The 16,946-nt window shown below is 38.2% G+C and overlaps 1 protein-coding gene across 2 annotated transcripts in view; it reads right to left on the bottom strand.

The window, feature by feature from the left end:
- Positions 1-431: 431 nt before the first annotated feature.
- The window catches only part of AKAP9 (A-kinase anchoring protein 9), a 97,607-nt gene continuing 81,092 nt past the window's right edge, over positions 432-16,946 (bottom strand). For both annotated transcript variants that reach the window (XM_075587382.1, XM_075587381.1), the window contains 11 exons: positions 16,056-16,206; positions 14,775-15,437; positions 13,735-13,946; positions 10,212-10,320; positions 9,324-9,506; positions 8,522-8,722; positions 5,887-6,119; positions 5,289-5,374; positions 3,419-3,551; positions 2,733-2,860; positions 432-920 (listed from right to left, as the gene is read on the bottom strand). In XM_075587382.1, the coding sequence (XP_075443497.1) occupies positions 877-920; positions 2,733-2,860; positions 3,419-3,551; positions 5,289-5,374; positions 5,887-6,119; positions 8,522-8,722; positions 9,324-9,506; positions 10,212-10,320; positions 13,735-13,946; positions 14,775-15,437; positions 16,056-16,206 (2,143 nt within the window). In that variant the 3' untranslated portion in view covers positions 432-876. The remainder of the gene's footprint in view (positions 921-2,732; positions 2,861-3,418; positions 3,552-5,288; positions 5,375-5,886; positions 6,120-8,521; positions 8,723-9,323; positions 9,507-10,211; positions 10,321-13,734; positions 13,947-14,774; positions 15,438-16,055; positions 16,207-16,946) is intronic.

The following is a 16,946-nucleotide window of genomic DNA, read 5'->3' on the forward strand; positions in this document are numbered from 1 at the left end:
AAATGGAGCAATGCATCAAAACAAACTTCTATCTGTAGTCTCTATGACACATCTCCCTTTTGTGTATTCAACCCTGCATTTGGGTTTGTATAATATAAACATAGTATAAATTAAATATTCTTGCCCTGCACTCCAGTTGGGGGATTATATGATGAACTTGCTTTTTGGTGGTGCAGGATAGCCTCAGAACTGTCACAATTGCAAACGTTCAGCAGAAGAAAAAACATTCCAGAGAAAGACACACAACACTTCGGGATATATAAAATGAAAACATGTTTATCCTGCCACGTGTGTCTTTTGGCCTCAAGTGCTTTATCTTTTACTCAACATCTATATTATAGCAGTTAGTGTGGAGCTGTTGTACCATCATGTATTACTTAATACAATCAATGCAAAGGTTTTATCTTAAATGTAAATAGATAGTACAACAATTGAAATTGTTAAAATGATGAAATTTATTTCAGTACCTTGACAAAATACCCATAAAATTCAAAACTACCATTACAAAAATAGGTCTCTACAAATGATATGTTCAATTCGTGATGCCGGTAGCAAATATCAGGACAAGACAGTAACTTCCGCCTCCAAACAAGGCTCCCTGTTCCGCAATACGGAAAAGTTCCTTTCACCCGTTTTATAAATATTTATGTTAAATCATTTAAATTAGAACGCCACAAAATGTACAAGTAATTTAACGGTTGATTTTTAAAACAAAACACAAAAGCTCATATACAGAAATTCCAGACTGCTCGAGATGGGTGTGTGACATTGTGTCCGATTGTTGTACTGGGTTGATGTTGGTCCCACAATATGCACAATACGGAAATACAGAAGCAGAACAGATTTACACAAGGCAATTCAAGTATTGCAAGGAGATTATCGTCTTGTACCATGGTGTGTCTGGGTATGTGTGCTTGATCCTGTATGGAGGAAGAAAAAAAGTAAAATACATGACAGGCTTGTTCTAAGATACCAGTCTATTAGATCAACAAGTTCTTTAGAGGAGACACTGCATATATGGTCTAGGTAAGACATCTGGTCGCTACCAAATGACCGCCCGTGCTTAACCCATACCATTAAAACCCAAAATACGAACGCTACCCCCATACCTTAACCGCTAAAACTTACCTTATAAAAGCGGCAGAGGGTCCCTCTGCGGCCAAACGCCAGCGTTCATTTGGGCTCGTTCTGTTGCATATAGGCTAGTTTGTTTTATGTTTCCATTATTGCTGATCAAAATATACATTTTGTTTAAGATGATATTTATACTATATTATATTATATAATATGCCATACGTTTATTTTTCAAATGCAATCAAAGGTGTAAGCATTAATGCCGTCTACCAAACAAACACTAAGGAATTATGATAATGGAGGTATTTAACATTAGTTACATAAACTACAGGCTGTCATATTTGGACCTTTGTCCATAATACCAAGAAAAAAATATATATATATATATATATCTCTCATATATATAGATTCTCAAAGAATCTACACCATCCTGCTTTCTAGAAGGAAACTTAGACTTTTGAAAGGTTTACTAAACTTCCCCACAACAAAACTCAGTTTAGTTTTAATTTAGATGTGTATCTCCACTTGTTATTTATTTTCACAAAATGTCACTTTTCTCTGTACTGACGCATTGGTTGACAAACATCTTCCCTGGTAAAATATTTTCAACATGAAAAAAAGATCAGCCCGTAGCAATGTGAGAATTGCTCAAAGACATCATCTCACAGCTGCAACGTATTCATATTAGGAATGTAAATGTTAAAATGAAACTTCCTTGAGCTTGCAAGCAGCATCCCAACCCCTTCAACGTACTGAACACAAACAGTGTCACCATAACAAAAAATGCACTACTTAAAAACAAATTCGCTGTCGCAGTGTGATGAAGCGCAAAGCTCATTCACCTGTACATTAGGAATGCAGTGCGCCTAAACCACCGTACCACCTCAGTCCCAGGAGGAAGGAATAGTCCCTGATGTCACAGCTTCATGTGCTTCCATGCTGCGAGTGAGCAACACTAATATAGAGGTTTCCAACTCCAGTCCTCAGGGACAACTAACAGTGCAGGTTTTAAGTATACAACTGCTAGACTAAATCATTCTGGTTCAGTCAGAATGATTGGGCCACCCATAGGACACATACTCTGATTGTATATTAGTTGTTTCTCTCGCTGTACTATACTGCTAGCTTCTCCTGGGGGCAAGGTGCAGATTTAAACAAAATCGAATGCCAAATACACATTGGAAGTATTACTATCTGTGCCCTTTAGGATACATATCTTTCTTTCTTTGATGTTCATTCTACACATGTTGAAGATATGCGAGCTCTCAAAGTACAACTTTTAAGAACACTCGATAAGTTATCACAATCGCACATCTGAATTACTTCAATATAGTGTCACTACAATGACAAAAAAATAATAAGTAATATTACTGTACTACTGATTCTCTTCTAAATCTTTAATTATGGTACAAAAGCATTAAAAAAGGCTAATGACTGAATTCGGGAAACGTAGGCCTTCTTTTTTTATTCTTTAATAGCTACTAATACAGAAATTAATGTCTTGTTAAGTGATTCTGTTTATACAACCGTGCATCTGAGTAACGTGGTGTTATTCACCTATGTGACGTTCTTTGTCACACCATGTTCTTTAACAACTATCTTGACCCTTTGCATAGTGAGATACTGTGGAGTAACACTGCCTTGTTGCTGCTGATTACCTGACTGGACACTTCCTAGCCTCTTCTGCAGTGCCTCCAGACGACTGATGTAATCCGTTAATGCCCTGTCAGGATCATAGTGCTGGAGATGGGAGCATGGATTTAGATCGGCGGAAACAGCAATATACCTGGGGGGAAAAGTATTAGATTAAATGTGAAAAGCAGAATGATACCATATTATTTACACAAAGGGCAAACAGAGGCTCTAGATAATATTTGCTTCTAACACGTGGAAGTTGTATTCTCCGCTTGTGAGTAGGGTTACAGGCTATGCACTTAATTAACCCAGGCTGTGCTAAATAGATCTGTGTAATATGGCAGGCATAAGTTTCAATTTCATTCAGACTGAATATAATTAACCCTTCCTTGTCTAATAGGTTATCGATATATTACATGGGGCAACTCACTAAATGGAAAACAGATATTAGCAGCCATTCAACTAAATTGGTATTACCATGTACTAATCACAAACCCTTAAAAAAATTGTTTTATTTATTAATTGATTATATTAAAACACTGAACAAGTTAAATTCATGGACTATAGCCCTATTTTTCAATAGTAATTATGTCACTGCCTCTAAAAAAGTGCACAGGGCAAAATAATCATTGTGCGCGAGATTACTTCAGATGAAAGATGGGGATAGCCAACTATCAGCTATATAGTTTAGTCGCAGTCAGATATATACCTATGTTGAGAATTCACAGTGGACCGTGGAGATTCAAAACCCGATCTGGATCGGCATGATGAATGCCTCTGTTCCCCATACAGCTCCAGACTGCCAGTGGGAAGGTACGGGGAGTCTGTCCTCATGTCATTGCCTAGAAGACATTATTAATTTTAAAAATATATAATTTACTTGCAGATTAACACATTTCTGCTTCAGTTCAATTTCCAGAAAAGAGATAAAATTGTGTTTGAGCACTTTTCTGGAGATTTATATAACCTTTAAACACATTACAACCAGGGTCCCTCTATCAGAAAATGCATCAAATTATACATAATTATAATACATTGTGTGGAGTAGCCCAGTAATTAAGACCTGACCTCTGAGGCGAGTCTGCCGCAAACATATGTAAATATATTCCTCTATATCTCAAAAAGGAACCGCACATTGTAAAGCTTGTGTGAGGATTTATTATTATTGTATTGTTCTGTACAATACACACAGTTCTGACAACACAATATCAGCAGGCACTCCTGTATTTATGTTTAGTTTCATCTTACTGACTGTACCTTGATAAAGATCAGGGCTTGGACCAAAACTTTGATAAATGTAAACATGCACTAAAGAAAAATAGGATTGCTATCTTGTTTATTTATGTATTCATATTGGTCAGCCATACGGAATGACCCACTGATTTTATCCATAATTATCATAGTAATCTGTGTACAGATCTGTAAAATATATACACCTTATATAAACCTTACACATTTAAAAGGGCACAATTAAAAGACTGGGGGGATTGTATGCAATTGGAAAGCGGAGTCTAACCGGTATCATATTTCTTTCAAGTGTGATACTCAAATTAAATGAACAGGTCATTTTCAGGAGGAACCAAAGTGCACGGTACAGTAGATCATTTCTGCTTTAAGCCATCTCTGTAAAATTAACTAGTTATAGTATCTGGACATACAGTGTATCTTTATAGAAGTTAAACTCCATGGCATGTACTCTTATTCCCCTTTGGTGCTAGAGGGGCCTGTAATAATAGTACGAAGGGGTAAAACAAAGCAAACAGGTGGCTGTGCTGCTGTCTTTTACTCACACTGACATATAACACGGCCTAAGGCAAGTGTGGCTAGCTAATTCTGTACTTCAAAGTTCTAGTAGCTGTATTGGTCCAGGAGAAATGTTATAGGTTGTGATGCCGTTTAGGGGACCAACATTCCAGTTCTTCATCAATAAAAAGGATATTGTACAGAGCTTTGGAAACCCTATAGTTTTTCGTCAAATGTAACCAGTTCTGTAACCCCTCTGCTATTAATTGGTGCAGTGCCTCCTGTCTCTGAATAAACTGCCCCAAGTCTATAATCTTACAAAAGCCTTCAAAAGTTAGGCTGCGTCTATACTTACTCAGACGGAACGGAGGGGAGGCGCACACACGCTGCAATACTCTTGCTAAAGCCTGAGCTTTTTCATGGCTTTGCAGGGTATGCAGCGGGTGCGATTTGGGGGCGTGGCAATGAAAATTTGCAGGCGTGTCAATGACGTTCCGGTGGGGACGTCACTTCCCTACCTCACATGCCGATGCCATCGCGCAAAAAATCACTTGTCTCTATCTTCTTGAATTTCGCGCCGTTGTGAGCTCTGTCTGATGTGCGCGCTGGCGCCATCTATAGGCATCCTCAAAGAGTACAATAGATGTGATCGCGCAGCGTGGGTGCGCCTCCCCTCCGTCTGAGTAAGTATAGACGCAGCCTTAGGTGGCTGATGTCAGTGCAGTAGTCATTGTTACTCCTTAGCAATGAACACTGGCCACCATAGTTTGGTAGTCTTTCGGTTTCCTAGGCAGGGATCATTAGGATTATGAACTGCTAAATAATGGTCCTCTCACCTGTGCTTTGTCCAAATCCATTCCTGTTCACACTATTTGGGCTGGATCCAGTTACCCGCTGCCACCTGCGAACTAAGAACTTCATCCTACGTAGAAACAAGCAACAATATTGCAAATATTTACTTTTTAAACCAGTTAACAAGAGAAATAACACAAACATTTGAATAAAATTTAAAAAAGAAGCTCTGAAGGATTTACAGTTAAGAACCAGTGAAAAACACGGATTGGTTTGAGGTTTTCTGATGGCACAGAATAGTGTAAGATTGGCCGTGAGGTGGTCCGTACCCTTCATAATGCTGAGCAAACATAAATATTCAGTAGAAAAACTTAACATTTCCAGGGAAATGTTACCTGTGCAATGCTGCAAACCAGAAATAAATGTAATTATTCTTATTTTGTATTATTTAATGAATAACAAGCATATTTATTATTTCGCACTGGAACATGCTGAATCCTGTGTGCATTTCCATGTGCATCATGAAGGCCTCCCTCTTCTCCTTTCGTTGCCAGTAATGCTCAGCAGGAAATGTGATACGGGCCCCTCTGTCTGCAAAGGAACAATGCATCTGGGCTAATAATGTGCATCCATACCACCTACCTTGAAATGGCTATTGACACTCGGACAGCAGAACGAAACCGCGTGAAGGCTCTTGAATGATTTGTGATGACTTCCAGATCTGTGTAGCTGGGCTGCCCACCCATTCTTGCAATCAGAGCTAAAGTGGCTTCTTCACATTCATGAAATCCCCCTAGTAACAGCAGCAGGTATTTTTTCTGGTAAACCAGGGCTTTTCTAAAGCTTTCTGACCGGAGGTATTTACCATAAATTCTCTAGAAAGGAAACAAAATGAACAGTAAGCATTCCTACATATCTCCAGTGTAAATTTCGTCTTCGGAATATAATTTCCCTTTGTGATGTGACCAAGCCTTCCCACTGTGTAATCTACAGCACTAATATTTCATTTAACCCAGAGATTTCTGTAACATTGCGTTGTCAGCACTTATGGCAGCAAAGGTAATACAACCGCAGCAGTTAATTTAGAGGGTATAGAAGAGGTGGTGGCGTATGTGTATATATTAAACTGGATTTAAAATCTATTATAAGGGACAATGTTTCTGAGGGGAATGATCACTGGTAATTTTGATCCACAAGGTCTCTACTTTTTGGAGTTAAAAGTACAAAGAAAATGTTTGCTAGAAATATATACTATAAACCACCAATCTGTGAGATTGAGATTGGCAAAATACTTTTGCAAACGGTAAAGCCTGCAAAATTAGGTCATGTTTGCATAATGGGTTATTTTAACTATATGGACAGAGACTGGGGCAATGAGATTAGCATTACAATGAAAGGAAACCGTTTTTTGGGGGTACTAAAAGACATTTGCATGACCCAAATTATTGAGGAACCAACCAGGAGAGGGGCAATACTAGATTTGGTAATATCAAACAATGTAGAAGTAATACCCAAATGTTCCCGCACTTGAATATTGGTTACAGTGATCATAACATAGTCTCTTTTGAAATAAATTATCAAAAGCCATATTACATGGGTTCAACAAAGACTTTACATTTTAGAAAGGCAGAGTTTACTAAACGGAGTAATAATCTACAAGGAATACATTGGGATGATGCTTTTGCAGGGAAAAAAGTGGAAGATAAATGGGCAGCCTTTATAACATTGTTAGAAAAGCACACTCATCAGTGTATACCCTTAGGTAATAAATATTAAAGAAACAAGTCTAAACCAATGTGGCTAAATAAACAGATAGGGGAGGAAATGGACACGAAAAGATAGGATTTTAGATTAATAAAGTCAGAAGGGACAGAGACATCGTATCAGAATTATAAGGAATGTAACAAAAGTTGCAAAATGACAATCAAATTGGCAAAAATGTAAAATTAAAAAAGCATTGTAATAGAAAGCAAGATCAACCCTAAAAGGTTCTTTAAGTGCCTTAATTACAAAAAGATTAAAAAAGAAAATATAGGACCCTTTCCGTGTGAGATGGGCAGGAAAATTCTCTGAGATAAGGAAAAAGCAGAGGTATAAATTCTTTGCCTCTGTATTTACCATGGAGGAATAAATTGCAAAAATAGTGACAAAGGAGGAAGCCATAATCTCTATATTAACTAACAATTGGTTAACTGAGGAAGTGTATAGGCGGCTTGATAACATTCACGTAAATAAGGTTCTTAAGGAGCCAAGTTCAATAGCCAAACCATTCCATTTAATATTCAAGGACTCCATTTCCACAGGCTCAGTACCACACGATTGGCGTAAAACAGATGTGATGCCTACATTTAAAAAGGGAGCTAGATCACAACCAGGGAATTACAGACTTGCAATCCTGATTTCAATAGTGGGGAAGCTACTTGAAGGTTTAGTATGGGATAATATTAAGGAATACCTACAGTAACGCATAACAAAATTATTAGTAATAGTCAGCATGGCTTTATGAAGGATAGGTTGTGCCAAACTAACCTTTATAGTTTCTTTCAGGAGGTAAGTAGGAATTTAGAACAGGGTAATGCAGTTGATGTGGTCTACTTAGATTTTGCCAAGGCTTTTGATACTTTACCACACAAGAGGTTAGCATACAAAATAAAGGAAATTGGACTTGGTAAAAATATTTGCACCTGGAGTGAAAACTGGTTGAAGGATCGACAACAGATTGTTGTAATAAATGGAACCTTTTCAGCTTGGGCTAAAGTTGTGAGTGGAGTACCACAGGGATCGGTACTGGGACCCCTGCTTTTTAACTTGTTAATTAATTACTTTGAGGTTGGCATAGAGAGCAAAGTCTCCATCTCTGCTGAAGACACAGAATTGTGTAAGGTAGTAGAATCAGATAATTTATTATTGGATAAACTGGAAACTTGGTCAGGTAAATGAGGTTTAATACAGATACATGTAAGGTTATGTATTTGAGAAACAAAAATAAACAGGCAATTTACAAATATAATGAGGCACAATTAGGTGACTCATTGAACAAGAAGGATTTAAGAGTGCTTGTAGACAGCAGACAAAGCAATAGTGCCCAATGTAATGCAGTAGCTGTAAAGGCAAATAAGATCTTATCTTGCATTAAAGGAGGAATAGATGGAAGGGAAGTAAGCCCTGCTTTACGGGATCTATGACCTAAACTATCCTGGCTGTAAATCTATGATGAAACCAATGCCTAGGTATTTACACAAGTCTTAGGAAAGTATGCTTTGTTTGGGAAACTCACTTTTAAAGCAACATTTTCAGACTCGTGTCCCAGATCCCTCTGCATGGCTTCATTCCTCAGTTCAGCTCTCACTTTAGACAGCTCAGCTTCTGTTTGCTTCAAAGATTTCTGGAGATTAAGCTTTTCTTTGTTCCACAGCTCTCTCTCTGACACAATGAGCATATCGATATTAGCTGCGTTGTCCAATGAAGATCTATAAGACTGTGAAAAGAACAAAAGCTATGGGCACAGGAGCATCATTATAAATTTGCTACACCAAGCAGCACAACACAAATGGAAGTTGGCAACAGATTTTCATTTTAAAAGAGCAGACGTGGCCCTACTCCAAATCTGCTAATTTCTGTAATAAAATCACTTGGAGAAGTCCCAACCATACAATCTCTGTAATTCAGTTCAAAAACAGGGAACATGTAAATAGTCATATACAGTAGTCCCTTGGCTAATAACTCTACTATTAATGAAGTGTTATAAATAAAACAGCAAAACAGAAATACCCTTTGTGAGCACATTCTCAGACGGGTCTGCAAATCTGCCGTTCCCCATTACCTCTTCACATACAAAGCTTGCACTGCAGCCAGGGGTTCTGGGTCGTGACATTCAAATAAACACTCACAGTGCGTCGTCACTTTTTGCTTCTGATCCATTTCAACATGGACTACTATAAACTTATGCCTGCCGTTTTACACAGCTTTTCAGCACAGCCTGGGTTAAATAAGTGCTTAAATAAAATAGAATGTGGATGGGCAACGCAGCCCGGTGTGATTGAGGCCTCTTCATTAACCCTCAACAATCAGGTACTTACATGGTCACCTGACGGTCCTCTCAATCGGTGCCGGCAGGCTTCCTCCTCCAGTTTAAGTAGCGTGTTCCGCAGATCATTCTTTTCCTCTGTTAACCTGCTGACGTAACCTGTAAGCTCAGCATTCTGCGTCAGCAATCTCTCTGTAAGAGAGCTCGTCGATATCCCAGGTGGCAACACCAGGTTCTGGAGTAAAGAAAAGGACGTCCTTTGGCACATACCAAAAACTAAACATATCATTATATATTTTACCTCCTACAGTATCAGAGGGCCTGTGATGTATTTGCAATGTCTAGGAATAGTCTGGGCATTCAATATTCCAGCTTTGCTTTTTCTCTCCAAATTGACATGGATTCAAAATCATTGCTTTTCACAAAATCCAGATTAGTAGTTAAAACTAGTACAGTATATCTTAACTTTAAATGAGTTATTAAGGCAAATAATAATAATAATAATGGAGAACTGGCAATGTTCACTGAATAAGGTTCAATTTCTGCTCAACATCAATATGTTTATCAGTGATCTGTAGTGTGACAGTGTTTACAGGACACACTATGCACAATGTTACCATGTCGATCCTTACCTCAGGGGCCACCACAAAATTGCTAAGCAGTGCATTGCTACGTTTCTCTGGCTCTCAAGTGGTTAACGGCCTACATTGGCCTTTACTTTATAGCTGTAAAGCACTGTGAAACGGAGAGGTCTGAATTCAGGTTCTTTCCAAACCCGCAACATGGCAATAAGGCCCTACCGAAATGGCTGAATTTAATTTCTACATTGTTATGTGTAATAACAATTTGGAGGGGTACTACATCACGGAATGCTGCTTACTAGTTGTGTCCATCGTACAATGTCCCCATGTCATGCCTTCTGTTGTGTGAATGGCCTTACCTCTCCTTGAAGTGACAAAACCGCTACTCGTTGAAGCTGGGAGACAACCTCTTGAATGCTGTTCTGTGACCAGGCAAAGTCTTCATCATCTGCAGCCTCAAACAGTATCCTTCAACGAAAGGAAGTAAAATATCTAAGAGACACACCTTAAACTGTAAAAAAAACATTACCCTCAAGATGTATCAGTTTAAAAACAAACAAACAAACAAACAAACAAACAAACAAACAACACACACACACACACACACACACACACACACACACACACACACACACACACACACACACACACACACACACACACACACACACACACTACTGAAAAAGGACAAGAAGGTATCGCATACACACCGTGAAAAAGTAAAAGGTACCCCAAACTAAACCGGCATATAAACGTAAATTAGGTTAGCCAGCCGGTGGTGCTCCTGGGACATGGATACATAATAATAATAATCGTTTGTTCTTGTATAGCTCTGCTAGTTTTACGTAGCGCTTTACAGAGACATTTTGCAGACACAGTTCCCTGCCCTGTAGAGCTTACAATCTATGTTTTTGGTGCTCGAGGAACAGGGAGATAAAGTGACTTGCCCAAGGGATTTATTATCTATGTTCATGGACTTGTGCTCATTTTGATTGTAATATGAACTTACCTGTTTCATTATGCACACATTTGGATTATGGGACAGTTTTTCTGTGGTGATTAAGGATCATGCACATGAGATATCTAATCTCTTACTGTCATATAGCTTACAGTTAATGGATTTCTAATGATCAACTTTGGATCCAGTGCTGTCTCTTCACGGACAATTAATGTCATATTATAACAGTGAGAGGGTTTTTCTGCGACATACAATTAGGAAGGGAGATGTTTTTCATGCCAGGACACTGCTCCATGCTTTTTTCTCTCCTGTATGCTGTAGGGAGTTTTTTTAATAGCAGTGTGGTTTCATCTGATTTAGCTGGACAATATTATCCACATATGCAGGCTTTCTCCCTTTCCATATGTAAATTATATGCCTTTCCCCTCTCACATATGTGTATTTACACTTTTTTTATCCATCTGATCCGTTGCTGTGTGCACAGAGCTACCTTATACCACAGCCATTCAGCCATCTTATCTTGGTTGTGATTGAGTTTTGTGGTGCATAGTATAGAATATTTTTCAATCCATTATTCCACAACATTGGACAATTATAGTTCTAGGAATATTCGTTAATGCACTTTATTTTGAGGATTCGTGTTGGGTGTCCAAGTGATTTGTTTTAATCCCCTTTTGCACTTGTTTTTATTATACGTGCACTTAAATAAAATTGTATGTGTGTATATATATGTGTGTGTGTGTATATATATATATTTGTGTGTGTGTGTGTTATGGTGGGTAAAAAAAGTGACAAAAGCCCTGCACAGTAAAGCATATAGCAACTGTAAATATTACTGTATATTCATCTGCATGTCTTAGGCAGGTCTGCAACCCCGCCTTTCCCCATTATCACCCAGCACACAGCACTTCCACTGCAGCAAGGGATTCTGGGAAATGACATGCAAATGAGCACACAGTGCCACTTTTTGCTTCAAAAACTATTTTTTATATATATATATATATATATATATAACACACAAAATTGGTGCCGCAGTCAAATCAGCTCAAGATAGTCAAATAATACACAAAACCAGACGTCAGGGTGAATAATACCCTCTGGCGGTGCTGCCGACCCAAAGACAATGAAAACACAGGAAGAGAAAAGAGGGTCAAAAAGGAGCACTCAAAAAATATGTGGTGAAAATAGAAAAATGGATTTTATTAGTAATGCCAAGATAAAATAACTAAAACATACCACATAATAAATATCTGTTGTAAATGATGGAACTATAATATCTAAACAAAAAAAACCCAAATTGGAAAAACCATATAATAAGGGTCCCAATGAGATAAAACAAAACCAGGGGAAAAGAAAATCCCCTAGGATTGTAGTAACGATCGGCCGATCATGAGGTAAATAGGGACTCAAATAATAAATAGAAAAACCAAATGACACAGTACTAAATAAAGAATAAGGTAATAAATCAAAAAAATATCACACTATTTGCCAAAAACCTACATGCAAAGCAACTAGAAAATAACTAAATGCTGCAAAGTATAACACATGAGATAGAAAGCAAAAAAGGTACTAACATGGGGAAAAATTGAAAGAAAAACAGCAGTAACCTAAGTAGTTGGGATAATGAGGGTTATATGTGTTTAGGTATGTTTTAGTTATTTTATCTTGGCATTACTAATAAAATCCATTTTTCTATTTTCACCACATATTTTTTGAGTGCTCCTTTTTAACCCTCTTTTCTCTTCCGGCGTATATATATGTATATGTATACACACACACACACACACACACACACACACACACACACACACACACACACACACGGTCCCCACTTTCTTGCACATAGGGGTGCCTGTCCCTTTTTTCCTTTTTCTGTATCTTTTTGGACAGTATGCACCCTCCCGTTACCCTTATTTTTTATTTTGTTTTGTGCGTGCCATTTCTGATATATATATATATATATTTGCAAGTTTTGCAAAAGATATATTTTCTGCCCCTTTTTGTCTTTTGCAAATCTTGACATTATTCTTCGACACAGACATGTTATTATCAGCTGATCAAAAAACGATTTAAATACTAATGAATGTCCTTTTCTTCTCCTGTCTGGACATATGTAACCTTTCTCTTAATGAGCGCCATAAACTCCTACCTTGTTCCCATGTAATTTAATGATGACTTTGAGAGAATGGGAATCTTACACGTGAAATTTAACAGGAAATCATCAGACTCCATATACCAGTCTCCCTTACTTATGTTCCAGACCAATTGCTATAACTCTTAATAGTCTCTAATGGCTAAAGCAGGAGCGGGCAACTCCAGTCCTCAAGGGCCATCAACAGGTCAGGTTTCAGGATATTCCTGCGTCAGCACAGGTGGCTAAATCAGTGTCTCAGTTTAAGACTGAGCCACCTGTACTAAAGCATGGATATCCTGAAAACCTGACATGTTGGTGGCCCTAGAGGACTGGAGTTGCCCACCCCTGGCCTACAGCCTTCTCATTTACTGTCACTTTATGCTTCCATTATTACTAATTAAGCACATTCCCTCCCCATCTTTAAGCACATACTGAAACGTAATAATGTGGAAAACACTAGGACTTATAACATCACCAGACTCACTCATGTTACTCATCAATACACACACACATCCCAAGTAGAGCTACTCCTAAAATCTCTGCATGTTTTCATGTATTACTCGGACTAAAAACTCTTCAGGGGCATGAGAATTCCCTATTCCCAATGATACTTTCTAAGCCTGTTGTTGACACCTGTGTATGGTCTCTGTATTACCCTGCTTCTTAAATGTTTGAAATGCTTGGAATGTGAGGTGCTGCATAAACGGTGAACACTGACATTACATTAATAATTATTACATGTTCTGTGTAGTCTTAAGACAAATATCTGATTTTAAAAGGTGCATCTTACCTTTGGCTGGCTTTAGTTCCCAGCTGCTTAAGTTTAGTAGATACCTGCTGCAACCTTATCCTAATGTTATCTAAATTGAAAGGACCCCCATCTGCAACACCATCATCATTCAATGCGCTCAAAGGGGCAGAACTGGATCCTTTCACAGCACGTTCTGCTTTTTGCTGTTGGACGCCCTTCGTTGTTGGGGCAATGGCTGCCTTCCATCCAGCCTAAAAACACAATCAATTAATAATTGTGACAGGTAGATCAAGTAAAGTTTAATGACAACCTGGCAACCTCCTTCGGATCATTGGTATAGTTTATTACATACAGATATTCTACATTTGGATAAGTTTGCAGGTTTATTAGTGCACATTGTAATAGCTACTAAGTGTATAATAGCAAGTAATAATTCAGGCCTAGGATGTCAATGGAGCAGGGTTCACTCTGTATATGTGCTATACAAGACATGAGAGAGACATACTGTACAGTATACAGAGATATCTGTTCTGGAGATTTAGTAGCCTCTGGATGGATTGCTATACTAGATCCCAGTCTGGGACCTCTATTTTGCTTATCCGAGTTCTTATCCTCCCCCTTGAAACTTTCTATCCTATTTCTCAGCTTCTGCCACCTGTATACGAATTATGGGAAAATGTTCCCCATTGCATTGTAAACCTATTACCCTCCGTAGGAAATTACTACATTATTTCACTGCTACTTTGGATAATGTATAAGGTGATGTTTGTTTTTTGTTTGGAGCTTGTTATTGCCTACCCCACCTTTCCTTATTCTCTTGCTTTCTGTCCATTTTATCTTTGGAAACATTGTTTTCACTGACAATAAATAAGGAGTTTATGTTCTGTAATTCCAGGGTACAATATGGGCTTGCTTACAGTTCTCTGAAGATGACATATACAATGAAACCCTACACATTTATGTGATTATGCTGGTATTATCATCATTAGCATGTTTTAAACAATTTGGATATGAATTTTGAAGTGCTATTCACCAAGTATATTTGGTTTATTAGGTACTGAAGACTCCCTGCAACTTACAATTTGACCCGGCTCTCTCCTTTCAGTTCCACATTCACCAACGCTCCCTTGATGAAGGTTGTGGAGCTCCTGAATGGTTTCCTTCAAACACAACTCGTCTGCCTGTAGTTTCTGGACCTCTACCATTCTCTCCTTTAGCTTCTGGTGAAGCTCAACCACCTTGGACTTCAGTTCCTCTGCCTGTTCCTGTGCGACTTTGCCAGCGTCTTGCTCTGCTTGCAGCTCCTTCCTGTGACTCTGCCTGTCCTCTTCAATATGTTGCTTCAGCTGTATACATTCTAATTTGTATCTCTCCATCTCGCTCACCAACTCTACTATACGGTTATGTTTAATATCCAACTGACTCTGTAGCTGCTTCAGCAACTGCTCAGCTGGGCTGTTTCCCCCAGTCTGCCCATTTCCTTCGCTGTCCTGCATCTGTGCATCCAATCCTCTACTGCACTCTAGGGCATTTACCAGATCAGTAGACCGAGCTTTCTCTGCTTCGAGGAAAGCCTGAAGCTCTGAGACTTTGCTTCTTTCTTGTGACAACTCTGTACCATAGATCATTGCCCCTGATGTAATTCTTTCCTGCAGTTCTTTTACAAGTTGTTTTTCTACTTCCAAAAGTTTACTTATCTCTATATTCTTCAGCCTTTGGTCCTCAACTATCATTTTCAAGTCCTGTCCAAATAAAACAGAAGGTGCTTAATTAGAAGTCTATGTAATATATATGAGCAAGTGCTTTTCTGGTTTCCTATCAAATATTTCTGAATCATTAGATACTGCATTTGTTTTCATTATTAATAACTTTAAAAAGTAGAATGATAATTTACAAATTATTCCTACATTGTAGAAAATAGAGCAGTCAAGACAATGCTTCGAACACTATTCATGGGCTTTATCTCTATAGCAAGGTTTTAAACATATACATTTGTTCTAATTGCATTTGAAAACAAACCCAGATTTGATTTATTACTCTAAGTACAGGTGTATCTACAATCTGCAAAAGGGAACGATTACTGTAAACATGTTACAGGGATCATTTAAAGTTAAAATATGTAATAACATTTATAAAATAATTTACTTGTAAATATCACATTTTAAGAAATAGCGATTCTTCCCTCCTTCTGTGCGTGCTCAGTATTTTAAAGAGGTCTTTCAACTCCGCAAACACAGTAGTAACAGGAAACTCTGAGGCATAATGGTGTTCTGCATTTGCAACGCTGAAGGCTGCTCAGAACTCGGAATTAATACGAAATTAGCCAAATCTGAAGCGACATTGTGTACTGAATGTCTTACCTCGAGCTCCTCCTTTCCCCTTTCCTCATTTCGTTCTAGTTTGGCTTTTTCTTTCTCCAAGGCCCATTGTAACTCCCTTGTCTTTCTCTGCTCATTTGCTAAAATGTCATTAACCCCATCCATTTCATCTGTTTTCTGCTTAACTTCCATCCTGTTATGAAAAACTTCAGGTGTTAATTTAGAAAAAGGAAGAGCAATCAAAGTGCACATTTCCCCCCCACAGTCCTAAATTAAGTATTTTCTTTTCCTTTTATGCACCAGGGGAACCTGAACTGAAGCACTCAAACCCCTGGAGACCCCTTGAATGCAGAGCTACAGGTATTTTTTTTAGGTTTGCCAGTACTTGTAAGAAAATACAAAGATGGCCATGGGGTCACCCAATTAGAATGTCATCTCAAGATGTCACGGCTTTTTATGGCGTGCCAAAGGGATGCCCACTTCAGTGACCATATTATTTATCCAAGACACGAATTGTAGTAGAATTTTAAAATGAAATATTTCTTAAACCAGGGGGCGGGGGAATATACACATCTCCTGGGCACCCCTTATTCAATTGAGGTAAAAAATATATGATTATAGATATAAAAAATAGTTGATAGACACACATACATATTTATATAACAGCGCATATTGCTGCTTTAAATGAGCATTGTAGATATCTTTCAAAACTGCCATTGCGCCTGAACAAAATATGACATGTACAAGCATATACATCATTCTGATGGAGAACAACTTATTCTGAACTATAGGCCTACATCTTAAAATTTGGCGCTGTAATCTACAACGTTTTTAGAGGACACATTTTGGATCTTTCCAACAAATTGTGCCTGCAACACTCCTAATAAAAGAGTTTGAAAAGTAAAACCACTCATGACAAGGGTTTGGTACAAC

This window comes from Ascaphus truei, chromosome 2, assembly GCF_040206685.1.
Source record: "Ascaphus truei isolate aAscTru1 chromosome 2, aAscTru1.hap1, whole genome shotgun sequence".
NCBI lineage: Eukaryota > Metazoa > Chordata > Amphibia > Anura > Ascaphidae > Ascaphus > Ascaphus truei.